Genomic DNA, 27022 nt, shown 5'->3' on the forward strand with positions numbered 1-27022 from the left:
GCAAAAGGCAGCACAGTTTCAATGAGCAGCATAGTTGCAATACCTGCTCTACACAGTGCACCTTTAACATCTTGTGATGTTGTGTGTCTCTCTCAGGCACCAGAGGAACGGTGCTGTGATCGCCCGCTGCAGCCAGCCGGAGATCAGCTGGTGGGGCTGGAGGAACACGGATGATGAGTACTTGGTCACCTCCATAGCCAAGGCCTGCATGCTGGACCGTGGCACCCGGGGGCCCGGGGCCCTCACCGGCAAGGCACGTGGAGACGGCCCCGACAGCTCCGACAGTGACTTTGGTGAGTAAAGTGCCATGTACTAGAGGTGCTGTGAATCAGTTGGCTAAGGCTATTCCTCAGACGAAAGCTTTTAGTCTGAGAAAGTTCTGTGGTGGCCCCAAAACGTCACAAAAATACAAAATGGATTAAAAGGGAGCTCGTCAGTGGGCGTCTCTCCCTTGCCTTACGTGAACTTTACGTTTTGGGCCTTCACCGGACTAAAAGAAATTGGATGTGTGTGAGATCTGACAGGGTTCAGTAAGGGATGGGACCACGCTACCAGTTCCACCAACAATGTGAATTCTAGCGAGTAGTTACAAGCTGATGAGCCACTGAATTGATTTTGGCAGCGTTATTTTTAGGTTGAGAAAGCCACTTGGTGTTACTTTTATGATGTTCTTTTTGTTCTCCATTTCGCTAACCTAATAAATACTCTGTCGACCCTTTCGGTATAAAACAAAACATTCTAAACAATGTCTGAATGTCTTGATTTAATTTCCAGAGTTGTTCTTCTGTCTATAGTTGATGTCTTTGGATATCTTGAAATGCTTGAAGCCCTTCGAGAACAGCTTTGAATCCTAATGGATCAAAATTCATTTGAAACCTTAAACCTTGAAAGGCATCCATATTTAGACACAGAAATCCAAATGCTGGTATGAGTCATTCAAATTCATCTTGGCTTATTTTGAAGCACCATGACTTGGAAGGATGATTAAAAGAGCATCCCCAGAGAAGAACAGACTGAGAGAAGCAGCCCTTCTGTCACATTTTTTATTTCTTTCACACTCGCCCTCTCTCTCTCTCTCTCTCTCTCTCTCTCTCTCTCTCTCTCTCTCTCTCTCTCTCTCTCTCTCTCTCTCTCTCTCTCTCTCTCTCTCTCTCTCTCTCTCTCCTTCTTTCTCTTTCCTTGCCCCCCCCCCCCCAATCACCTCAGACCAGCTGGCCCAGTTCAGTCCGTCATCCGGATGGTGACTAGACACCAATTAAATTCTCTATGTGTGTACCTGTGTGACAATAGCTGCCACCCCAATCAGGATATTATGTTACGCCAAGCTATGGTCCGGGAAATGCCATCTTTAATTATGCTCTTGTTAAGATTCACACACACACACACACACACACTACACACACTACACACACACACACACTACACACACTACACACACACACACACACACACACACACACACACACACTACACACACACACACACTACACACACTACACACACTACACACACACTACATCACCCTGATGCCCATGAGTGTGAGTGCAGATAAAGGGTCTCCAGTTTGGACCGGATGCGAGGGGGCGGGGTGGCGGGGTGGCGGGGGCATCCTTTGTGTTCCACTTTGTTTGCGTGTTGGTGGCCAAGAATGCGGAGGCTTTTAGTGGGGGAGAGGGCTCCTTTCTTTGTCTTGCTCTCTCTATCTCTTGCTATCACTCCATCTTTCTCTCCCTCTCTGCCCCCTTTCTTGCTCTTTGGGATGGTTTCCATCCCCTCTTTCTTACTCACTCTGTCTTACTCCTCTCTCTCTCTCTCTCTCTCTCTCTCTCTCTCTCTCTCTCTCTCTCTCTCTCTCTCTCTCTCTCTCTCACCCTCACCCTCACCCTCACTCTCTCTCTCTCTCTCTCTCTCTCTCTCTCTCTCTCTCTCTCTCTCTCTCTCTCTCTCTCTCTCTCTCTCTCTCTCTCTCTCGCTCGCTCACTCGCTCGCTCGCTTGCTCTCTCTCTCCTTCCACATACTCTCTCCCTCTTCAACTCGCTCTCTATCCCTCTCTCTCCACTCCCCACCTCTCTCTGCCTCCCTCTCTCCCCCCTTCCATCCCTCTCTCTCTCCCTGTCCCTGTTCTTCTCCCTGGCTCTGTGTTCGGTATGGAATAGAAATGAGGCTGGTGGTCCTAGCAACAGCCGGGCTGCCAGAAATGTCCACGCTAGATACGCTTCCCAGCGCATGCATGCAGCACACACAGGAAGCTGGTGGGTGAATGAACAAACAAATTCTGACTTCGACTAGACGCTCATCATGCAAATAATAACGCTATCTGGAACCCTAGAAACAAACGCTGTCATTAAAGCAACACTGACTAAAGAATGTTTTTCGACCTGAAAATAATGTTCCCAAAAAAAAAACAGGGTGAAAGACAGGGGTTATTATTAACACAGCCAAGTTTTGATTAGCATGTTTGGGTTTCTCCAAGTGAGCATTCTGCTTCCAACCTGTATCTACTTGGCATTTGCTCTATTCTGCACCCAGTCCAGTGCCCTGCAATATCTCACGCAATGTCCAGCACTGTGATGGCGGCGTTAGTAGTGGTACGTTTGGAGCAGATAGTAAAATTAGCTTAGAGTGGCCGTACCCAGCTTGGTAGGGGAAGCCCACAAGCAGTGAATACAGCTTATGTCAGTAGTGCATTTGCAATGAACCAGACATATAGGGCCCACTTAGCAATAACACTAATGCCAGTCCCATGATGGGCTCCAGAGACCCACACACACACACACACACACACACACACACACACACACAATCACTCTCACACACACACACACACACACACACACACACAATCACTCAAACACACACAATCACACACACCATCACACGCACACGCACACAATCACACACACCATCACACGCACGCACACCATCACACACACACACACACACACACACACACACACACACACACACACACACACACACACACACACACACACACACACACACTATCACACACACACACACACACACACACACACACACACACACACACACAATCACTCAATCACTCAAACACACACAATCACACACACCATCACACACACCATCACACACACCATCACACACACACGCACACACACACAATCACACACACCATCACACGCACACGCACACACACAAACGCGCGTGCACGCACACATGGTGGCAGCCGCTGTGGAGACGTACTGTATCTGCATTGCCATGGCGCCAAGTCTGCTGCAGTGATCCTTGGGAGGCCCTATCGATTATCCTTCCTCCAGAGGACGGCCCAGGCTCGCTCCATCTATCCATCTATCATGCAGCTAATGTTTCCATTTTATCTTCTCTCCTCCCCCTTGCTCCCTCTTTTCCCTCTCTCTCCCCCCCTCACCCGTCTCCCTCTCGTCCTCCCTCTGACTTTTTTCCTCTCTGCTGTCTTCCTCCCCCTCTCTCTCTGCACCCCCCAGACTCCTCTTTGACAGGGTGCCCGGTTCCCGATGCCAGCGTTGCACCACAGAAGCTGTTGATCCTGGATGCCCGCTCCTACACGGCTGCAGTGGCCAATCGTGCCAAGGGGGGCGGCTGCGAGTGTGAAGGTGGGTAAAGGCACTTCTTTGTCTGAATGGGTTGTGTTGGTGGGCGTGTGTGTGTATTGATGAAGAGATAAGGGTTTTGATGGGTGTGGCGGATGTGTGTGTATGTGTGACTAATGTTGTTGGTGTGTGTGTGTGTGACATGTGTGTGTGTGTGTGTGTGTGTGTGTGTGTGTGTGTCGTTGTACATGTTTAAGTCGGGTAAGAATGAGTGGGCTTGCCATCCCTCTTGTCATGTCTTATCGTCCCCCATAGGTGGTGGTCCCAGTCTCATATCTTGTCAATTCGTTGTTGTTAATGAGTAGCAACTTTATTTTTGCTTATATAACCCCCTGACAACCCATTAATCAATATTTTGGCTGTTGCCATCCTCAAAACTTGCACATTGATTTACAAAAATGACAACAAAAACTAGCCGACCGAGTGACGTCACGTCAATGCAAAGTCAACGAGGCAGAATACAGCTAGCGCGTGCATGCTACCCGGAACTGTCAGATTTCATGGCAAAAAGTTACAAGTTGGGGGGTAAGTGGGCTCACTTGTTGTGTACATGCCAAAAAAAAAAATCTCTCAAACTTTCAGAAGTGCTCTTTTTCGCTGTTAGTGTTCGGTTGTCTGACCATCATTAGGCAACGAGAGATAAATGCCAAAAAGAGGACAGGTATGTTCCCTCAAAGCAATAGATCAATGAGGTGACGGGGGTAGATCAATTCGCCAAAAAACTACGTGTCAGTAAAGAAATGCAAGCTGTGTTATTTTTTCCAGTAAAAGCAAAATGGTCAGGAATGAAATGCCTACGTTGTTTCAAGGATTAGGTGAATTATCTGCCTATGAAAAAAGCCCGATATGCGGATAAATATTCCCTTTTCAACTTTGAGGGGCGGAGACTTCCCATTGACTGTGCATTATGTGACGTCATCCCTAGTCTTTTTTTATTTTTGTTATTTTTTTAATATCAACGTGCAACTTTTCAGCGTGGCAACAGCCAGAATATTGCTTTACATATTGTCAGGAGCTTATATTAGAAAAATCAAGTTGCCACTCGAGAGTGAGAACAAAACTCGTTTTCTAAAGGAGCTACGAAATCTAGCCCACAGTCTACCATCGCATCACATCCGAGCTGCTACTCTCCCATCTGTTTACAGCAGTGTAGATGAAGCCACAGCTGAGTCACCTTGGCTATGATGGAGGAGTAGCGAGGGATAAAACCTGCCTCATCCGTCCCACCCTGCTCTCCTCTCCTCTCATCTCATCTCTCTCCTCTATGTTCATTTCCTCTGCTTCCCTCTCCTCTTTTCTCCCCTCATCTATCCTCTCTTTTCATTACTTCTCGCCTCTTCTTTTCTACTCTGTTCTCTCCTACACTCTTTTTCACTCTCTTCCTCTATGCTCATATTCTCTCTTCCGCTCATCTCTTTTCTCTCTCTCATCCTCTCCTTTCTTTTCCACTCAGTTCTTCTCACCTTTCCACTGTTCTCCTCCCCCACTCTCTGCTCTCCTCTATCCTCCACACTTCTCATCTCTCTCGTCATGCTCTCCCCGTCTCTCCTCTCTGTTCTTCTCTCTCCTCTTCCCCTTTCCCTCTCCTCTTTTCCTCTCACATCTCATCCCTCCTCTGCTCTCCACTCTTCCACTATCCTCTGTCTCTCTGCTCTCCTTCCCTCTATCCTCTCACCAGTTCTCTCATCTCACACTCTCATCTCTGCCCTAATCTATCTCCTCTCCTCCCCTCCACATTTGCCTGCCTGCTTGCCAGACAGAGGCAAATTGAGCAGAACCTAAATATGACAAATCCCAGTCATCGTGCATAATCGAGCTCACGAAAGCATTCAGCAGCTCGTTATCTAATGTGCGCCATGTCGCTGTGAGAAATGAAAATATGAAAACATTCATTTAGCGTTAATGAATGGCAGACATGACTCACTACGCCATGCTTCTGTCTTGTCTGTCTGTGTCAACACTGTGTCTGTCTGTCTGTCTGTCTTTTTGAGTCCGTATCTGTGCCTGTGTGTGTGTACGGAGTACTACCCCAACTGTGAGTTGAGATTTATGGACATGCATGTTGTTGCTGTGCCATATTGAATATACAATGACTCAAGTACTAAGTATGTCCTCCTCGTGCGTGTGTGCATTTGCGCGCGCACATGTGTTTGTGTGTGTGTGTTTGTGCAGAGTACTACCCCAACTGCGAGGTGATGTTCATGGGCATGGCAAACATCCACTCCATCAGGAACTCATTCCAGGCTCTGAGGGTCGTGTGCAGCCAGATCCCCGACCCCGGCAAGTAAGTGGATCCCCCCGACCTTAAGACTTGCCCCCATCGCATCCTCCTCTTCCTCCCCATCATGCTCTTCCACCTCCTCCTCCTCCATCACCAATCAGTATCAGGCTACTGCCACATAATCCCCGCCCCCTTCCACCCCATGCCCTCTTCACATCATCCCTGTGTTTGGAACGCTAGTCAAAAACAAGTCACAGTTATGCAGTCTAGTCACAGTTATGCAGTCTAGTCACAGTTATGCATCCTAATTAATACCAAAAAAGAAGAAAGTAGAAGATGTCTGTGCTGCACCAGCGATGCCTTTGATGTTTGCATGTCCCAGTCCTGCTTGCTCTGGGTTGTCCCGAGCAGAGTTAAAGAGAAGAGTCTCCTTTGTTCTTGAATCTCTCTGACCTTTACCCATGCCCTCATCACATCCTCATCTTCCTCCTCATCTTCCTCCTCATCTTCCTCATCCTCATCCTCTTAATTTTCCTCCTCTTACTCCTTCTCCTCTTCCTTCTCCTCCATCACCCCTTCTTTCTCCTCCCCACAAATGTCACTGTTCACACTTTCACTTTCTCACACTTTCACATTTTAGCATTCAGCATTCAGTTTTTACCGTAAACAAGCTACTAAAATGCAGCTACATTATACAAATATAAAATAGTCAGACATAGGCAGTTATACAAAGATGAAACTGGCAGTCCCTCCTGACAGCTTGGAGGGAGAGTGACGGAATCATAGTGCATTTGCATGGGCAAACTGATGTTTGTGTAATCTTAGAACCTTGAAAATGTTGTGTCTGTATCTGCATTCAGTACATACATTGTTGTAGTTGTGGTGGGACTGTGAGTATGCAGACCATGTACTGCATCCGGAACACTGATGTATTTTGAAAATGTAGTCTCTGTATCGTATGTTTGCGGCGGTGTTGTAGTTGCGGGGGGAGACTGTGTGCAGCGCATGCTATACGTGTGGAGCATGTACTGTATCTGGTTGCATGTTTTGTAAGGTAAGGCATTCAGCCTGCTGGTACTGTGCTGCTGGGGGTAGGGATGGGTGTTGTCAGCACGCTGGTAAAGTGATCCTCTCACTGCCCTTTTCTGCACACAGTGTTACACAGACAGCACTGCAGTGCTTCCCGGGTCTATAATAAGCATCCACACCGGCTGACCTAGATAGCCATGTCAATCCACAATCTGGGCCGCGGGTTTCAAACATTGACTTCAACTCTGAACTTTTCCTGTTTCTTCTCCTTTACAATCAATAAGAGAAGTGAGGACTGAACAGTCCTTTTTAGTCATAATAATGGGTTTATCTCTCATTTTATTGTTGGGTTTCTTGTCAAGATGTCTTACAATAAAAATGAACAAAAAAACATAGATACATACATAACATCATTATCCATAGATACATAATGCAAGTCAAACAAACAAAAAAGGGAGTAGTGCCGAGTCGCCGTAGAACAGCACCGTGACCTGACGGGTGCGTGTCAGAGCCTCACCATAGATCATTATACATGGAGGCTCAGAATCAATATAATACTTTAAAAAGTTGTGTATTAAAGGAATCTTTGGGTCAAAGAAATATACCAGAATTACAGTATATATGCGTAGATGCTGCAGCTGTGTTGCACAGATATCAATCCCAGTCTCAATGGGTTATGCTGGTTTATGTTAACCTTTTGAGTGTTAACTACTGTTTATCTCTGTGTATCCCTGTAGCTGGCTGTCTGCGCTGGAGAGCACCCGTTGGCTGCAGCACCTGTCCGTCATGCTGAAGGCGGCCACTCTGGTGTGCTCGGCGGTGGAGAGGGAGGGGCGCCCGGTGCTGGTCCACTGCTCTGACGGCTGGGACCGCACGCCCCAGATAGTGGCCCTGGCCAAGATCCTCCTGGACCCCTTCTACAGGACCATGGAGGTGTGGACACACACACACACGCGCGCGCACACACACACGCACACACACTTTGTACAATCACTCAGCTACACAATGCAGGAATGAAAATAAATGCTTTGTTTCCTTACTATCGAGTCCCCTTTGCTGTAGCCTCTTTCACAGGTGGACAATCGTTCAGCCATTAAGTTGAATAAATGAGAATGAATGAGAATGGATTCCATGTTCCTGATTGTGTCTATTTGCTGCAACATTGCCTGCTAAAGGGCTGTTTACACAAAGACCCATGACAATAGCAAAAAAAGTAATTTTTAAACCCATTGTAGCTTTTTGGTTGTGTAGTTTCTCCGTCATTCCAACTGCAAAAATAGGGCTGAATGATGCCATTGTGTAGGAATTTGACAACTGAAAAACACTACGGTCAATCAAAACTATTGCCATAGTTAACAACGCACGTCTTTGCATTGTGAAATATTGCTATTCACTCTGATATATGGATATTTCTATTGCTATGGCTACTGTTGCCATTATGATGGGTCATTTTGTGATGGGTGTGGTTAGACTGACACACAAATGCACCTGCGCCACCCGGGAGCCATGTGTCTAACATGCAGTACAATGTGTACCTCTTAAATTATTTTGGAGATGGGCTTTAGATCAGAGGGTTTGAATCTCAGGTTCGAATCTCATCCTTCCACTCCCTATCTCACTTCATGGCTGAGATGCCCTTGAGCAAGGCACCTAACTCCATAAAGCTCCAGGGACTGTAACCATCACCCTGAAAATAACGCTTTGGGTAAAAGCATCTGCTAAGTGTAATGTAATGTAATGGGGAAAGGCTGGGAAATGCCTCAGGCCTAAAATCAACCTGGCTGCCCATGTAGTACATACTACAGGTATTCTATGCAGTGCCCCACAGCACCCAGCCACAGCGTGCTTTGACATTGGCTGAACTTAAGTAATGTATATTTAGACCGACACACAAACGCACCTGTGCCAACCAGGAGCCATTTGTTTGCCATCCAGTACAATGTGTTCCTCTCGGCATTCCCCCTCCCTGCCACAGGGTTTCCAGGTGCTGGTGGAGACAGACTGGCTGGACTTTGGGCACAAGTTTGGCGACCGCTGCGGGCACCAGGAGAACGCGGACGACGTGAGCGAGCAGTGCCCCGTCTTCCTGCAGTGGCTCGACTGCGTACACCAGCTGCTCAAGCAGTTCCCCTGCCTCTTTGAGTTCAACGAGGCCTTCCTGGTGTGTAGCCAGAGATGCTGACATGCACACGCACACGCGCACGCGCACACACACACACACACACACACACACACACACACACACACACACACACACACACACACACACACACACACACACACACACACACACACACACAGTCAAGCACTTGGCCTGCTTCATCAAGTGCAATGATGCCTTCCTGGTGTGTACACAGATGGACAGACACACAGGCAGAGTGAGACAGACAGACACACACACACACACATGAACAGACCCATACAGACACAGCCACGCATCATTCAGAAATCAGACCACGAGCCCCTGCTCCTGCAGACTGACAAATTGATATCCACTCAAGCATGTTGGAAACTATAGAGTTGCTACCTAAACTGTGTTTCTAAAGCGAGTATTTTCAAATGTTCAGTGCTTTGAAGAGCAGCTGTTACAATGATGTACAATTATGTTTGTTTCAGTTTATAACGAAAATGGTCTTCATAACATAACATCACCCTTACTAAGACTTATGGTCCAAAATGTGTCCAGTTTTAGAGATATTGTTATGTAAAATTTGCAGTAACCAGAATATCTAACCTCATACCAAAACTTTGTCTTTGTAGGGCAGTGTACAAGATTTTGCTAATGCATACTTTTGAGGACGGCTTTTTAAATGTGATTGTGTATTTGTTGTTTGTGAGAGAGTATTAATACTTGGCCTTTTCTGCTCTGCAGGTGAAACTAGTGCAGCACACCTACTCGTGTCTGTACGGCACCTTCCTGTGCAACAACGCGCGGGAGAGAGAGGCCCGCAACGTCTACAAGCGCACCTGCTCCGCCTGGTCACTGCTCCGCACCGGCAACAAGAACTTCCAGAACTTTCTCTACATACCCAGCCATGATATGGTACAGTCGACCACATGCATTTTACATCTTGTATTTTCAGCACATCTCATTGTGTAGTAGTCACCAATGATGATGAAGGGTTTCTGTTCCGCTCCATTCTGTTATACAATTTGTGTGTGTTGACTTCCACACCATTGTTGTTTATGAGGGCCTACGCTCTGGAGCTGCAGAGCTCTATTGTAATGGCAGGTGAATTTTACCTGAGGCGAAAGGTTGATATTTTATAATTTCCCCTGTTACAGAGGAGTTCAAGTTGGGGAACTGTGTGAACTGCATCTGATCTAGCATGCATACCAGACACTGGGTCAAGACGGGCACAATTTTCTGTCAAAAACAAGTTTCTAGTCGCACATTAATGTCATCATTGGTGTCTTGGAGGCTACGAGTGATAGTTGACTCTTTCTTTAAAAAGATGCAAATTCCCCTGTAACTGAGGACTTCCCCAAAGTTAGAAGTGAACTGCATGTGCTCTAACATGCACACCACATCCAGACAGCCAGAGGTGAAAGGTCAGGAGGTCAAGTGTAGCGTGTCTGGCTTCCTTGACAGTTAACATTCCACTGTGGCACATGGGATGCCTGAGGGCCAAGGTCAAGACAAGGTCAGGCCTCAATTCTCCCTTTAAACTCATTCACCCCACTTCTGTAGCCAGTTTCCCTTTAAGCTGGGTTCTGGCGTGCCTAAACAGGTAAGATATGTGACCTTGGGGGGGGAACAGTCCAGTGCCAGATGACCCTGTGTTCCATAAAGCGTTGTTGATGTGGTGAGCTTGTGCTCAGACTTGATGTTTAGGCATTTGTCTGTCAGTTATGTAATGCATGCAGTAATGGCACACACTCACAGTCTCTCACGCACACGCACACACAGTCAGCCTTCTGTGTTCTCTTCAAGTGTCATATTGAATATGTAATGACTGTCGTGTGTGTGTGTGTGTGTGTGTGTGTGTGTGTGTGTGTGTGTGTGTGTGTGTGTGTGTGTGTGTGTGTGTGTGTGTGTGTGTGTGTGTGTGTGTGTGTGTGTGTGTGTGTGTGTGTGTGTGTGTGTGTGTGTGTGTGTTGTCGGCAGGTTTTGCAGCCGGTGTGTCACACGCGAGCCCTGCAGCTGTGGACGGCTGTCTACCTCCCCACCTCGTCCCCCTGCACCGCCGCCGAGGACGCCATAGACATCTACATGTCACCATGCAGCACAGGAGACGAGCTCACCTCACGCTCCCTAGACAGGTACACACACACACACACACGCACACACATACACGAGATTGCCTTGGAGAAGACCTCACCTCACGCACCCTAGACATAAACATGCAGACATACACACACCAAAACAGAGACTGACTGTCAAGCGCACACACCAACCAAAACAGAGTGACCGACACACAGACTAACAGGACACAGATATGCAGGCACAGACTATCACGCAGAGTAGCAGACAGAGACGTACACCTCTGCCCCCATGCACCCCGGCCTGCCTGTCTGACCGCCCATCTGTCTGTCAATGTAACAGTTGCTGCTCAGCAATACGCCCGTTTGAGTGCATGTTGATTATATCCTGTCTCTCAAGGCACAGACTACCAGACTTTTTGGTTTTTTTCCACACTGCATTCATTGACTCCTTCTAAGCCATTCTGTCATGACCAAACCATTAATACACAATGGACATAAAACAACTTTTTTCGCCCCCCCCCCATTAATAATTGCTAACCCATGTCTGGTCTTTAATATGGGCTATGCTGATCAATGCGATTGACCTTGGTTTAATTTGTTTTCTCTGCTACTATGGACCTTACACATCTAAGAATCCTGGTCCTAACCTACGTTGACCTTATGACTCTACATTCTCTGTCTATCTCTTCTTCCTCTGCCTTCCTGCTTTTTCTGCCTCTCCTCTATACCTCTCCTTTTAAATCTCTCTTTCCCCATTTGTTAAGCACTTTGAGTTACATGCCTTGTATGACACAGTGCTATACAAATACAATTATTATTATTATTGTTATTACTAGGGGTGGGCGCTTAATGCACTGTGATCAGTCATTGAGCACGTATTGTCAGAGTTGGGTCAGTAATATGCAATAGGAGAGCTGTAGAGCTCCCTGAGATGCACCTTCTCTTCTCTCCATTGCACTGTTGTTTATTTCAGGTGGTTTGGGGTTTTGTAATCAATGACCATGTTTATCTGTCTTGATTCTGTCCAGTCTGTTAACTTTGGCTGTAAGACCATGAGAGACATGCTGTTGTGTTCAGATAATCCTTATCTTTTATCATATCTGATTTTCTTGTAGTGAAAAGCAGAAGTTTCGCCAAGCTGATGGAGGGGTGGAAACATTGCAATAATCCAGAGACTGTTGTAGCCTATCAGGGGAGGAGAGCTGAATGTCACCTGGTAGTCTGAGCTGTGCTATGGCTCAGAGTAGTGTAGGTGAAGCCTGAACTCTAGTGGTGAGGAGGGGTAGTGCTACTGAAAGTTCTAGAAGCTTACGGTACAAAGCCCTGCTTGTTTGGCACTGGCCAAGAGACTGTCTATTAAGCATTGAGCCCTGATGAAATTTATGCAAAACTCTATTCTTGTCCATCAGAGAGATTCATTTTATTATGGCACTTGCCTGTATGATACCTTGCTATATTTGTAAACTGAATAACTGAATTGAAATTACATTTTGGAGGTCCTTGCTTATTTTTTTGTTTTCTGTAGAGAGCATGCAGGCTGTTCTGAGTTTAAATCATTTGAGCATCAACTGCATATTCTTCTACCCCACAATGCAGTGTAGTATAAACACATCTTATGTGAAGTTATGTACTGTTATTGAAAATCAAGTCAGAGATGGATTTATTGTCAGTGTCTCAGCATGTACAGCAATGGACATACCAAGGAATATTCCATGCATAGATGAAACGGGACAAAAGTGCAAGACAGGAGGATAACATTCAAGCATATGCATGTGTCTGTAGACTTCAAAAGACACCTGCTGTCCACCTGCTCGATACTATGGGTCAATGATGTGACAGTAATGGCACATGTCAGAGTTGTGCAACGACAGCTAATGCCACTATTTATTGTTTTTTTGTTTTTAGTGAATTATCTAAGAAACACAACCATTGCAGTACATTAATTATCAATTACTAATTTATACATGAGCATTAGATCTTGTGCCACCTGACGTCAGTGCCTCAAAAAAAATGTCATTGATCCATATACGTAGATTAATGTTTACGATAAAGCGTTTTTTTTTTCGTTATCTCTTTTATCTGCGAGCAGACTTCCAAAGACGCGCTCCATGGACAACCTCCTGTCAGCGTGCGAGAACGGCGTGGCCCTGACGCGCACCTCCAGCGACCCCAACATTAACCAGCACTGTCCCCAGGAGGGGAGCTCCCCAGCGGGCCGCTCCCCCCTGGACACGGCTGCCACCGCCACCCCCACTGACGACAGCCTGGAGGACAACACGCCCGACACGGGACTGGGCAGCGAGGACCCCGATGTGGAGACCTGCGAGGAGACGCCGCCCCAGACGCCTCTGGGTCCTGGCCACGGCTTCCCCCACCACCGTTACAGTCACCACCACCATCATAATCATCATCCCTCGCTTCCTGTGGATGGGAGAGAGAAGGAGAAAGCAGAAGAGGAGGATGAGGAGGAGTGTTTGACCACCCAGCCTCTGCCCTGCCTGCCCCACCCACTCTCTCTGGGCCACCAAGAGCTCCCTCTGCCCACGCCGGTGCTCCACCAAGCCTTGCCCAGCAGTGCCACCCCCCCTCTACCGCCCCTGCCACCCCTGGCTGACGGAGAGGAGCAGGGACACCATGACCAGGAGGAGGTGGAGGAGCTAGAAGAGGAGGAGGAACATCCACCTAAGACTCCTCAGGCTACTGCCGATTGTGGTCCTCCTGATGTTCCTGCTGATGCTGCTGGAGAGACCTGCTCTGCTCCTCCTCCTCCTCCTCCTCCTCCTCCTCTTCCTGAGCTGAACGGCTTCCACCGCCTCCACACGGATGCAGAGGGCCAGCAGGAGAGATGTGAGGAGAAGGAGGCCCTGGCTTTGGAAGACTGCACCAGCGAAGCCGCCAGGTTCTTAGCCATGAAGAGGCCCACCCTGATGGAGGACTCCACCGAGACCCTGACCGAGCAGAACGGCATCCCCCCACAACAACGTCCGCTGCTCCGCAGGGCCGGCTCAGGCGAGGCCCAGGCTTCGTCTCCGGCCCAGCCACATCCACAGGCCCAGACCCAAGACCAGGCCCAACCTCAATCACAGCCACAGGCTGGCTATAAAGATGAGGGCAGAAGGACTCAGGGTGCTGTGTGTAAGGGTGGGGAGCTGGTGCCTGTGATGCGAGAGAGGGATCGTGAGCGTGACAGGGAGCGTGAGCGTGACAGGGAGCGCGGCGGGGTGCCCGAGTGTGCCCGTGCCGCCCGGCGCCTGGTGTCGCAGAGCCAGCTGAGCGACTTCACGCTGCTGGGCTCCCCGTGGGGCAGCACGATGCAGGGCCTTGTGCAGTCGGCCTGCGGCGGGGGGGTGCAGTCGGCCCTCCAGCAGGGAGGGTACCAGAGCCGGCGCCTGGCCAGCAAGCTGCTGCGTGCCCACGGAGCCAACGGGGCCTCGGCCACCGCTACCGCCAACGGCCACTGCTGTCGTCGAGACCGCGACAGAGATCGTGATCGGTCATCTAATGGTGCTGCTGCTGCTGCTGGTTCGTCGTCCTGGCTGTCAGCAGTGAAGAACAGCAGCTACGCCGCGCTGTGCGCCTCCACCAGCTCCTCAGCACCGTACATGCGCCAGCTCCTGGCCGCCGCGCAGTCCTCCCCGTCGGGTAGCGCCTCTCCGCCCCCTCCGCTCAACTCGGCGGCAGCGCTGGCCATGGCCTCTGCCAATCAGCAGAGCCAGACGCCGGCCTACCTGGATGACGACGGGCTGCCGGTGGCGCTGGACGCGGTGCAGCAGCGCCTGCGGCAGATCGAGGCCACCTACAAGCAGGAGGTGGAGGTGCTGCGGCGGCAGGTGCGGCAGCTGCAGATGAGGCTGGAGAGCCGGCAGCACTGCACGCCGCCCTCCGAGCCAGACCTCGACTACGAGGACGACATTGTGAGTCATACACCGCCTGTTCTTCTTTCTTTCTACTTCTGTTGCACATACTCGCTGTCTCTCTTTCTCGTCTCTCTTGTGTCCCGCCTTCTCTCTCTCCCTCTTTTTCTCTTTCTCCCTCTCTCTCTCTTTCTCCCTCTCTCTCTCTCTTTCTCATCTTTCATTCTTGCTGTCTCTCTTATTTCAATTCAGATGTGCTTTGTCAGCATTTACGATTTATTTACAGTTTTACCAAAGCAATGACATGCAAATAATAATAAAAGTTAAAGTAACTGTTAAGGCAGATTCATACTTAGCGTAACTGGCGCTAACCTCATTCATACCTCCCTCGCAACGATGGCGTGCGCTCAAAATTACGTCACACGCCCCTCCGCAAGCTGCCGCGGCGCGAGGTCGTGCACCCCACATTTTTTGTAACTTGCCGTGCGCCACCAGCGACCATGCAGGTAGGCAGACAAAGCAGGAGTTGCAAAGAGAGGCTACAGCTACTGTAGGCTACTACAGAATGGACCCTGCATCATTTTGAGGATAGGCTAATAAAATGTCAGAGTTATTTTATCTTCTCCCTTAAATGTTGTCCAGTGAAACAATTGTTTACTTTGTTCAGAAGCACGTTGTGTTTGGCGATCTAATTATAAATTCTGCAGCCAGAACAATGCTCTCACATGGTCTTGGAACTACAACAAACATCCATGTTTCATTGTGTCAAGTCATAAGTCAGACGTTCAGTAGCCCTACAGCAGCCGTGTTTGGCTTTCTATTTTTATACAGCTGTAGAACTCACGCTGCGAGTTGCGACAGATGCTGCCATTTTAATGGTTCTTGCGCCAAAGTGCGCACGTTGAGTATGCAGAGCCCTTTAGTCGAATCCTTTTACCTAAGCAGCTGTGAGTTGACTATGTTTACCTCCGTCTTTGTGTCTGTACCATTGCATCTCTCCATCCTCCTCTGTTCTGCACTTGGTCACGCATGTTTGTCTTTTTAACATGATGAACATACACACACATAATAATAAAAAAAAATACTTGCTGATTATAGCAAAATATTTTCCACCGTAGTCTGTGGGAGTAAATAGGTTTTATAAGAATCATAAGATGTAAAATTAGATTCATTGGACTATTTGAGCTTTTAGGTTGGATATATGCTGACGTGCGTGTGTGTGTGCGTGTGCGTGTGTGTTTTGCAGACGTGCCTGAGGGAGTCTGACGACAGTGCGGAGGAGGACTCTCTGTCGGACCACAGTGAGGACCGCTTCAGTGAGGGCAGCTGGGACCGCATCGAGCGCAAGGACACAGAGGTCAGCCGCGCGCCTCGTAGCCTGCTCCAGGTTTCACAGCCTCTCTTTTTGCACCTCTCACACACATACTGTACACACACACACACACACACACACACACACACACACACACACACACACACACACAAAAGTCAAGAGTGCGCCTCATAGCCTGCCTCAGAGTTCATGCTCCCTCTTTCTGCACCTCTAAAACTCACACGCACATACACTACATTGCAAAAAGTATTCGCCAACGTGCCTTGACTCACACATACAGTTCAATATGATGTCGGGCCACCTTTTGCTGCTATTACAGACTCAACTCTTCTTGGGAGGCTGTCTACAACATAATTGGTGAGGTGTCACAACGATGTTTGGCAAGGAAGCCTGGCTCTCAGTCTCCGCTCCAATTCATCCCAAAGGCGTTCTATCAAGTTCAGGACGTAATAGTTGCAGAAGGTGGACAGACATTATAATATGGGCTGGGCATGGGATGTGTGAGTCATGTGTGAGTCAAGGCAGGTTAGCGAATAATGGAAAGTAAACTGGTTCACTTCAGAAAGACTAGGCCAGGGATGACTGGAGCACTCAGATACTTTTTAGTTATTTTATTGTGGTGCAAACATAAAGACTGACGTTTCGACCCAGTGCGCGTCTTCTTCAGAGTTTTGACTGGGTCGAAACGTCAGTCTTTATGTTTGCACCACAATAAAATAACTTAAGAATATGAGTGCTCCAGTCACCCCTGGCCTAATCTTTCTGAAGTGGACCAGTTTACTTTCCATTATTTACCGTCCTGGACTGGAAGCACCAAGAAGGTTAGAGCGCAAGTGACTTCCCTTTTGCAGGTTAGCGAATACTTGTTTTGGCACTATAGTGTTTTTCTTGACACACAATCATTGCTTTCCTCTCTGCTTTGTAATTGGGTTGTGCATCTTGTGTCCTGTTCTGAACATTGGAATGACCATGATTCAAAATTGTTGTTTGGGTGTTGAGTTGTTACAAATTATTCATTATTCTGGCCCTGGGCCTATCTGGGCTTCAGATGCTGTACTTGTACTGATTAACACTTTTCATGTCATTGCTCACCATGTCATGCATGCATTATATCACAGGCTTCCTACATGTGGGAAATGATAATTGTTTGCATCTGTCAGTCTGTGACTTTCTGCACTGCAAAAAAAGAAGTCTTCTAGTTTCAAGTAAAAACATCTAATCAATTTTATTTTAAGTAATAACTAGTACTTTTTAACTGGAATTTAGATCTAGAAATTAGACTATTTATACTTGTTTTCGAACATTTGTCCATGGGGCAAGATATTTTACTTGATTAGATTATTTTACTCGTTTCAAGCAAATATTGCTTACAACAAGTAAAAAATATCACTAAGTAAAAATACCTTGCCCCATGGACAAATGTTAAAAAACAAGTATAAATAGTCTAATTTCTAGATCTAAATTCCAGTTAAAAAGTACTAGTTATTCCAGTTAAAAAGTACTAGTTATTACTTAAAATTAGATTGATTAGATGTTTTTACTTGAAACTAGAAAAAATAAGCTTGCTAAGATTTCATTTTTTTGCCGTGTGTGAATTTATCTGTTTGTATTATTAACGTGTGTCTGGTCCCTGCAGGTGACACGGTGGGTTCCAGACCATATGGCCTCTCACTGCTTTAACTGTGACTGTGAGTTCTGGATTGCCAAGAGACGCCACCACTGCAGGTAGGGTCCCCATGCTGTCTGTCTGACTGTCTGACTGACTGAATGACTGTGTAAGTTATCTCATGGGTGGGGAACCTATGACCCACCTAAGTCTATGAAATATACTGTATCGAATTATCTAAGCTAGGGATGGGCAACTGAAGGCCTGGGGGCCTTATAGTAGATGGCCCACTTCCACACTCAGTGTGGCCTATAGAACATAGTATTTAAAAAGATCATATTTAACCGCTAATAAACAAATCAATAATTTAAACATTTAGGTATAAATGCGGAAAACAAAACGATTCTCATCTTGTAGCTTCTCTCAAGGGCATGGTCATGTGGCCCTCCAATGGTGATGATGAAAAATGTTGGCCCTCTTTATCATGAAAGTTGCCCGAGTTGCCTAAGCTATCTGCTGTTGTGGAACTATTTAGGAACTACAGTAACACGTTCTGCAAGCACTGATGCCACCTTAATCTATCTATTATCCTCTAAATAAACTGAAATATCTATATTATCTGCCAATTGTGTTAATACTTATAGTAATTGCGGTAACGCGTCCTGCTTGGACTGCTGCCTACTATTGTAAATCCACGAAATTAACTGGAATATCTAAACTATTTGTTGTGTAAATAAACTGAAACGTCTAAACTATCTGCTGTTGTGTATTGTTTGCGTCTAGGAACTGTGGGAACGTGTTCTGTAAGGACTGCTGCCATCTGAAGCTGCCCATCCCGGAGCAGCAGCTGTACGACCCGGTGCTGGTGTGCAACAGCTGCCACGACCTGCTACTGGAGTCCCGCACGCGGGAGATGCGCAGCCAGCAGCTCAAGAAGCCCATCGCCACCGCCTCCAGCTGAGCAGCCTAGCCTCCACACCAGCAGCCAGCAGTCTGCTAGCTTTACCTTCCTTCTTACCTACCTGTCTGTCTCCCTCTCTACTCTCTCTGTCCTCTCGCTATCCTCTTATTCGTCTAACCCCTGCCCTGCTCAGCTCTGGGTCTGTAGCTGTCTTGCCGTTTGGCCTGGCCTGGAATGGCCTGGATCAGATCAGATCAGATCGGCTCGGTTCAGCTCGGCTTGGCTCAGGTCAGCTCCGCTCAGCATTTGGTTGGTTGGTCCTCTTGACGTGCTCAGAGGTGCGCTATAACGACCCCCCCAATGCCCCAAACTCCCTAACCCAGCCTTCACCCTACAACTCCCCACGCCCCCTCCGCTGACCACCCCCGATCTCCAGTTGCCCTAGACCAGCACCCTGAGGTGGTGGCTGATGACATTTAGGAGGTGGAGGAGTGGAAAATGAGGAAGAGAGAGGAGGAAGAATTTAGTGTCCTGTTGAGAGTTGGACTTGTGGTGGGGGTGGTGGACATGATGACATGCAGAACGTGACTGAAATGAAGATGAGTTGAAGATGAGAACGAACATGTGGTTTGAAAGGTGGGTGGACTGGACTAGTGTGGACGTGGACGTGGACGTGGACGTGGATGGGTGTTTTTGAAAAGATATGCTGGTTATTGAAATGAAGCCTTCCCCGTCGGCTACTGTGGTAGATGGTGTCTCTCTGGGCCGGGAGGTTACAGCGTCCTGCTGGCCTCTGGCTCCTTCTCTGGCCCCCTGTGATTAGAGGGGGAGTTTGGCTGTTTCCTCACATCACCACCCAGTGGTCAAGAGGAGAACTGTGGCAAGAACTGGAGCTTCCAACGCCCCAGCAAAGCATCCTTATGAACTTTATTGGACATTGGTGAAAAATATGATCTACCCCACTTGCTTGCACATACACACACACGCGCGCACACACAGACACACACACACACAGACACACAGACACACACACACACACACAGACACACACACACAGACACACACACACAGACACACACACACACACAGACACACACACACAGACACACACAGACACACACACACACACACACACACACACACACACACACACACACACACACAGACACACAGACACACACACAGACACAGAACATGAACATAAAACACAACCACACACCTCAGAGGACAATCTCTCTCACACCCGCCCCTAAAGTTTGGAAGCCTTTTGTTTCGTCATACTGGAGGCATAACTATTTAAAGGTGAAAAAAAAGAAAAAGAAAATGCTGCTAAAGTAAAAAAATCTTTTTTTTCTTGTTTTGTTTTTATTTTTGTTCTTTTTGTGCACTACACGTTCGTTTGTTGTATATTTGAGGGATATTTGAGACCAAACCCGAGCAAAAGGGATACATCTGCTGTTTACTTGCTGTCTTGTGTGATCGTGGGCTCTTGCCATGCTTGAATGTAATATGTCTGTGATCAGGAGTGCGATTAAATTAAGGGGGTGGGAGTAGGGCAGGGATTGCTGACGGGGAGGTGGGGGTTAAGGGGAACTCGATTGATTTAATATTCACGCAGCGCTTTCGGTGAGCTGCGCGTTTGGTGCGGTTTTACAGTCTGCCTTTGATAGTGGGTTTAAAAAAAAAGGTCATACACACTTAGTCGTCTTTTTTCTTATAGCAAAATTTCCAAACCGTTTGTGTCGAGGTCTCTCCTCCTTTGGAACAAAGATGCATTCATTCTTTTCAGCAGGTCTTGTGTCTTTCGTGGGGCAATTTGAGTCGGCCACAAGTGTTTCACATCAATTTCCTGTCCGTTTTGATTTTGTGGGTTTTGCCGAACGATAAGTTGACCATTTAGATTTCTGTAACGATATTCAAGAGGTTAAGGATAAGCCCACATACTTTTTGCACGAGGGGTGGTGGGGGTGGGTGGGGGTGTTTTGTGAGAGATATTTTTTGTACGTCCTTGTTTCGCTTTTGTCTGCTGTCTCCGAATGTGATGTCATGACACGTTGTCATTTTGCTCTCAATATTACAATAACTTTCTGTTACTTCCTTTTTTTTTAAAAAGAAAAGAAAAATTGGCTGTGGTTCCCAAAACATTGATGTATGTGTTGTTGAATGGTGTTTCTTGAAAAAAAAAACTATATATAGTGCCATCTTTTTGTTTTTGTTTTTTTTAAAGCCTTTTGTTTTTCTCATGGATCACACCTGGTTACTAATAATCAGTAACTGCTCGATATGTTAATGGTACAAAAAATAGCTAGCTGCTTAACAATGAGAACATAACTTTGTAAGTTTGGCAGGGGTCGTCTGTTGGGTCTTTAAAGTCAAGATGCTCTCTGAAAGATGACAGTAGGTTGCTGAGTGAATCCTAATGATTCAGATGTTACCTGCTGTTGTCTATCTTTGCTTTGTACTGGTGTTTATGAAGGAATGAATTGATGACAAACAAACGAAACGTTTAAAAGAAAATGAGAACGATTCCAGAAGTGTAACATAGTTCTGATCTAGTGACTAAAAATGTGTCACTTAGTTGATAATTGTTTTCAGGAAATGCACTGTACAAGTGAAATCCCATGGGGTAAATAAAGTATATATCTGTATCATCTGTCTGACGTGGCCGTCTCTTCCATCTGCCCGTATTCTGACTCATCCAATCATTCATTAAATCAACATCTTGATTGGCTGAGTTCTCTCTCTCTCAATCTGCTGTTGGTCGAATTTCTGTTGGTAATAGTGTTGTAGTGATAAAGCGTCCAAACAATATCTTATCATATTATTGCCCAGAAACCTTTCTCAAAAAGTTCCTCTTGCACTTGCATTGATCTTTCCAGTGAATGAACTACAGGTGAGGTTAATCTGTTAAAACAGGGGTATCAAACTCAAAATCTGGTACGGAGACGCTGTCCGAACTCGATATTTATTTATTAAAAATTGACTAAAATTGTGCATGCATGTACTGGTTGTACGTATAGTAGTGTAGTACTATGGTAGTAAAGTCTTCTCAACCACTATTACTGCAGAGAGCTTACAGTGTCCCACTGGCGGAGTGGCGCACAACCTCAGGTTAATGGTCTTACTCAGTGCCACCTCATCATGGATCAGACTATTCGTTCCCTCAAGACAAGGCTAAGATAAACAGCACAACGAGGAGCTCCCTTTTGATCCATTTCATTGCAGCAGTATTTCAAGCCACAACAACCCTTCCTTTAACTAGTCAAGTGGTATGCAGTTCATATTTGCCTTGTCTTGAATGAGCCTATATTTTGACCCTGCATCCAGCTAAAATGCACGTGTGTGAGATCTGACTGTATTCACTCGCTCATGCACTTCTCTCTGGCACAGGAGTTCAGCCTTTGATCCTCAAATCTTGTGTCCCAAGTTCCAACTCCTTTGCCTAACCATCCGGTCACGTGTTGACAGCAGTCTTTCAGTTGTATACTGTACAACCATTAGTGAAACATCAGTTTCAACAATCTATCAATATTATTTCTATTGCACATTAGCACATTGAATGACAGTTGTGTATGCTAAAGAATAGAAAAAGACAAGAGAGAAGAAAAATATTTTCTTCTATTGTATCATAGATAGGAGATGGCTATCACCCAAGGCAGATTAGTGAAACATAGTAAACATTAGTGAAACATCAGTTGGAGTCATCGTGCCCCCCTAATCCCCCCACCCTCCACACAATGCAATGGACACCGGATTCCCAATTCAAGACCATTCCAGTTAAGAACCACTGTTACACTGCGCTGTCAAGTCCATGACGCGTTCGTGTTGCATTGGTCATCCGTGTGTTTTTTTGTCCTGGCTAAGGGATGACAGTGGTACAGTACACAATAGGTCTACAACGCATTCAAGTATCCTGCACATCCGAGTTCAAATTAAGTGCAGGCCAGGGTCAAGACATTAGTTCCCGTAGAGGAAATGAACTGGAGCTCACCAGAGTGTGGTCCATCATTACCTTTGCTAGGGTATCAAAGGGAGCACCGGTAGTCATCTACCATAATGGATAGTCTAAATCACTATTGAATGCATTTGTACATTTGATAGGTTTCATTCGCCTGTATGTACCTACAATGTTGCAACATAGTGAATGAACCAATTGTTTGAATGGCTTAGAAGGAGGAAAGTCGGTTGTATGGGCAAAATCAGCCAGACTTGGCTTCTTAAATGCTATCTCCACAACACTGAATACAAAGAAGAATTCAAACGAGCCCTGTCTTGAACAGACCATTGAAAAGAATGAGGCACTTCATTCCGGATCCCATCAGGCATAAATCCCATCTCGACTCTGCTTTAGAGCCATGGCCCTTTACACTGGCAAAGTGATTATGCTGAAACTCATTCACATTCACACGTCCACATTTGCACAGCCATTTATACGGTTATCTCTTACTGCAGATGGGGTTTCCGGTGGAACTATTGACTATTTAGGGCAGTCATGGTGGGTAAGCGGTCAGGGCGCCAGACTTGTAGCCCAAAGTTTGCCGGTTCAACTCCCGACCTGCCAGGTTGGTCGGGGGAGTAATCAACCAGTGCTCTCCCCCATCCTCCTTCATGACTGAGGTACCCTGAGCATGGTACTGTCCCGCCGCACTACTCCCCTGGGGCGCCATTGAGGACTGCCCCCTTGCACGGGTGAGGCATGAATGAAATTTCGTTGTGTGCAGTGTTCACTTGTGTGCTGTGGAGTGCTGTGTCACAATGGCAATGGGAGTTGGAGTTTCCCAAGGAGCTTTCACTTTCACTATTTGCTGAAAATACTCAACTACATCATAACAACATTGCTATAACATTACCAAAAGTCCTTAGTAACAGATTAAAGGGTTTATGAAACGAAAATAAACGGTCATTCCCATTAAAGCCTTGTTTTTTTCTGATAGCATCGATGAGACTTTGAACCCAATCATCCTGGAGGAACTTGTGAAAATGGCAACTCAAAGTGTGAATTCTGTGAAATTTGGTTTGACTAATGAGCTGGGCTGTGACATCAAAGAGGAGAGTCCCTGGTTTGCTAGTATGGCGATCTGAGAAAACAACACACATTTCATGGACCCACATCTTATAAAGGAACCAAAATTCTGATACAAACATCAGCGTGTCGAAAAACCACACATCCAACCTCATGAGAAAAAAAAAAACAGCAGCACAAATCTAATTCAGAGGCTCTGATACATCTGCAGAAAGTGACATGTCTGACAGGCGAAGTGACGATTGTTGACATAGCCTGACAGTTCTTATGTTTATGGTTACGGTTGCTAAAGGCGCTTTGCCATGACCCAAAGATGACATGGCGTGTGTATTTGTTGACAAATGGGGGGCATTTTGATTCAATTGCGCGATAGAGTGTGATTGAAATGCATGTAGGCTACATGCAAAAATATCATCAACTAGAGAAAAAACGGAGGTATTAGGCTGTTGGAAAAACACCCTATATAGCCTGAGTCCTCAGCATATTTTTAGCGTTTATCATTATTATTATTTTTTGTGCTCAAAGTCACAGGCGTCGCGTGTCCCTCAGCCTGACTCTGAGGACGAGGTGTGTCCAAACGTCAGCCACACGTGCACCACAATACTAAAAACAAACAATGAACGCTTCAAAGTAGGCCTACGCTATATGCATCTCCGTTTATTCGCTAAGCAGTAGCAGGACTTTTTCTAGGACTTTTTGGCATGAGGGAGCATCATGGCAGGTTACAGGGGATGAAGGGGGGTGTTCCCCCCCATGAATGAGAAATGTATTAGGGGCGCTCAAATATATATATATATATATAAATAAAAGTATGAGGGTGCACCCACGGAGGTATGAGGGTAGAGCGCCCCTCTTTCCCCGTTCAGAAAAAGCCCTGAGTAGCCCAGTCTGTGAGTTGGCTGTCCTCGACCGAGAGCACCACGCTGATGCGCGGATATCCTCCCAAAACCAATTTATTGACCAGTTGAATGGCAATCAACAAAAAGTGCATATTCCGAGAGCATTCGCATCGGTTTGGCATGTAATGTGCATTACCCTTTCCTGAAAACAACATACAAAGCAGATGGACAAGGTAAAACGAGTAGCCTAAAGCAAAGCAGTGTACTCACCTGTCTTTGTGCCCGAGTAGTTACAGGGGCAGTTTCAGTCTGCACGCCGGCGATGTCAATTGCTGGAACTGCTTGAGGCAATAGCATTCTCTTCAGTCCAACCATGCCCGCGACCTCCACATTTGTGGTGAAGCACAAGGGGTGGAAATGTGCCGAGCACAACAGTGACCACGAGCTTGCTTCAAAACCACGCATTGGATCCACAGAGCCCTAGCTTGATTTAGCCTTCTCCTTGTCGGCCACAGTTCCATCATTCTTCACAGAAGGGAACTTGTGCAAAGATATTCCTTCTGTCAAGTAGCCATTTTTGCAGCTGGCACCGTTCTGCCCTCCAGCAACACACTGCTTGACACTGCGCTTTGTTTTGGTACTAGCCGCCATTGATCTGAACAAGGTGGAATGAGGTGAACTCACCCCTTCTATGTCACGCATATCATTTGCATAAAATTTGCATGTCACGAAAAAAACACTTTTTGGGAACGTTTTAACATGACTTTTAGGACAAAATATCACCCAGACAATATCCCATTTTATTCACAAGGCTTAGAACTTTCAGAATCTGTCCTGGAAATGGTCAAATTCCTTTACTTTGTTTTCGTTTCATAAACCCTTTAAGACAAAGCCATTACAATTTTGGTGACAGTAAGGTTATAACATAGGCTCTGTGCTAAGGGGTTAAACAGCCTGATCTCCAAAAATTCCGTGCTCCTGGACACAGATGTTAAGGACACGAAATCCGTGTCCAGGAGCACGGATTTTGCCAAAATTCCATGCTCCTGGACACGGAATTGTTTTCCGTGCTCCTGGACACAGAATTGTTTTCCGTGATGGGCACACGGAAGTGCTTTCTATAGGCTATTACCACAGCACTGTGTAACTCTATCATTAGAAAATACATACCAATTGCTAATCCTAAACAAAATAATGCTATAGCAATTTAAGTTGTGCCCTGACCAAAACATTCCCTAACTTTAACCTGTCATTAAAGACATATTTTTGAGAAATACCTTTTCCAATTGGTTGCTAGGCTATCAAATTCATATAGGGCGGAATTCTCCCACCCGCTTAAGTCAAAAAAAGCGCGCAACAGCGCCTCCATGGTTTCTCAAGTCTGTGATTAAGCGGGGTTTACGCGCGATTTTACCAGTTGCACACTTTGGGTGGGGTCAGGCCAAAATCAGGGAGCTTTGCATGTAAATGAATCCTAAGCGTATTCTCCCGTGCACTTACGCGCGTTTTCCTTTACGCGCATCAAAGGGCTGTAGTAAGGTCAAGCGCCACTCTGAGGTAAAATGTGATATTGCATTTGATGCTCGCTTGGCTCGCATTTTGAACATGTTACACGATATGCTTTGTTGATGTTCCTTACCGTCAGCATGAGTTCAAATCGAAATTCATTCACAGTTCCACTACATAAACATCCTACATTAATTGTGACAAAATATGACCAGCTGCCCAGAGCATGTTCTCATATCGGTGAACTTACAAACAAAAGCAGGTAATTAATTAATCAGTATGAGGATCATCATGTTGTCTCCACGGACGGTAACCAAAACCAAAAACACCTCGTTGCACCATGCACAAGTAGGCTCATCAGACTAAAGACTGCTGTTCCAGTCATCCTAACAGCCACCCAAAGTATGCCTATTCAAAACAACCTTCACCATTTTCGGGGTGATAATGTTGTAGCCACGACGTTAAGTAAAGGGTTTTTATTGCAACTCCTCCACTTTTGTGATTTATTGGAACTCGTGCATATGTGCATGTAACCTATTAAACTTTCTGAACTGATGCCCGACCGCCACAAACTGAGGTAGGCTACAGGTTGTTCTATCTGTTTTTGTAAGGCAGAAAATATTTCCTGAATGTCATTACAGCTAAACGTAAAAATGAAGGCCTACATATCAGATCATGTCTTTGGCTTTTCGCTTCTGGTCTATTTTACACCCCATCAGCTGCGCGTTTAAGTCCTGGCTTGGCATTGCATGCCCATGTCCAATTAATTCCCATGTCTGCGACAGAATAATAATGTCTCCGTTTTTTCATTACGATCGATTTCCTTGTTCATTCTTCAGCATGCATGTAGCCTAAGTGTAATTTGCTGACGGACAGCTGAGATCCACATATTTCCA

General features: G+C 46.4%; 1 protein-coding gene across 9 annotated transcripts in view; it reads left to right on the top strand.

Moving 5' to 3' along the window:
* mtmr4 (myotubularin related protein 4) overlaps positions 1-19106 on the top strand; it is a 93788-nt gene extending 74682 nt beyond the window's left edge. For 7 of the 9 annotated variants that reach the window (XM_063203561.1, XM_063203563.1, XM_063203560.1 and 4 more), the window contains 11 exons: positions 97-293; positions 3483-3611; positions 5781-5892; positions 7596-7791; positions 8834-9019; positions 9731-9901; positions 10967-11121; positions 13154-14978; positions 16165-16305; positions 17888-17976; positions 18641-19106. In XM_063203561.1, coding sequence (XP_063059631.1) covers positions 97-293; positions 3483-3611; positions 5781-5892; positions 7596-7791; positions 8834-9019; positions 9731-9901; positions 10967-11121; positions 13154-14978; positions 16165-16305; positions 17888-17976; positions 18641-18818 — 3379 coding nt within the window. In that variant the 3' untranslated portion in view covers positions 18819-19106. The remainder of the gene's footprint in view (positions 1-96; positions 294-3482; positions 3612-5780; positions 5893-7595; positions 7792-8833; positions 9020-9730; positions 9902-10966; positions 11122-13153; positions 14979-16164; positions 16306-17887; positions 17977-18640) is intronic. The other 2 variants (XM_063203565.1, XM_063203567.1) reach the window with 1 other exon arrangement.
* The last annotated feature ends 7916 nt before the right edge of the window (positions 19107-27022 follow it).

The sequence above is a fragment of the Engraulis encrasicolus genome, chromosome 7 (genome assembly GCF_034702125.1).
Source record: "Engraulis encrasicolus isolate BLACKSEA-1 chromosome 7, IST_EnEncr_1.0, whole genome shotgun sequence".
Classification (NCBI taxonomy): domain Eukaryota; kingdom Metazoa; phylum Chordata; class Actinopteri; order Clupeiformes; family Engraulidae; genus Engraulis; species Engraulis encrasicolus.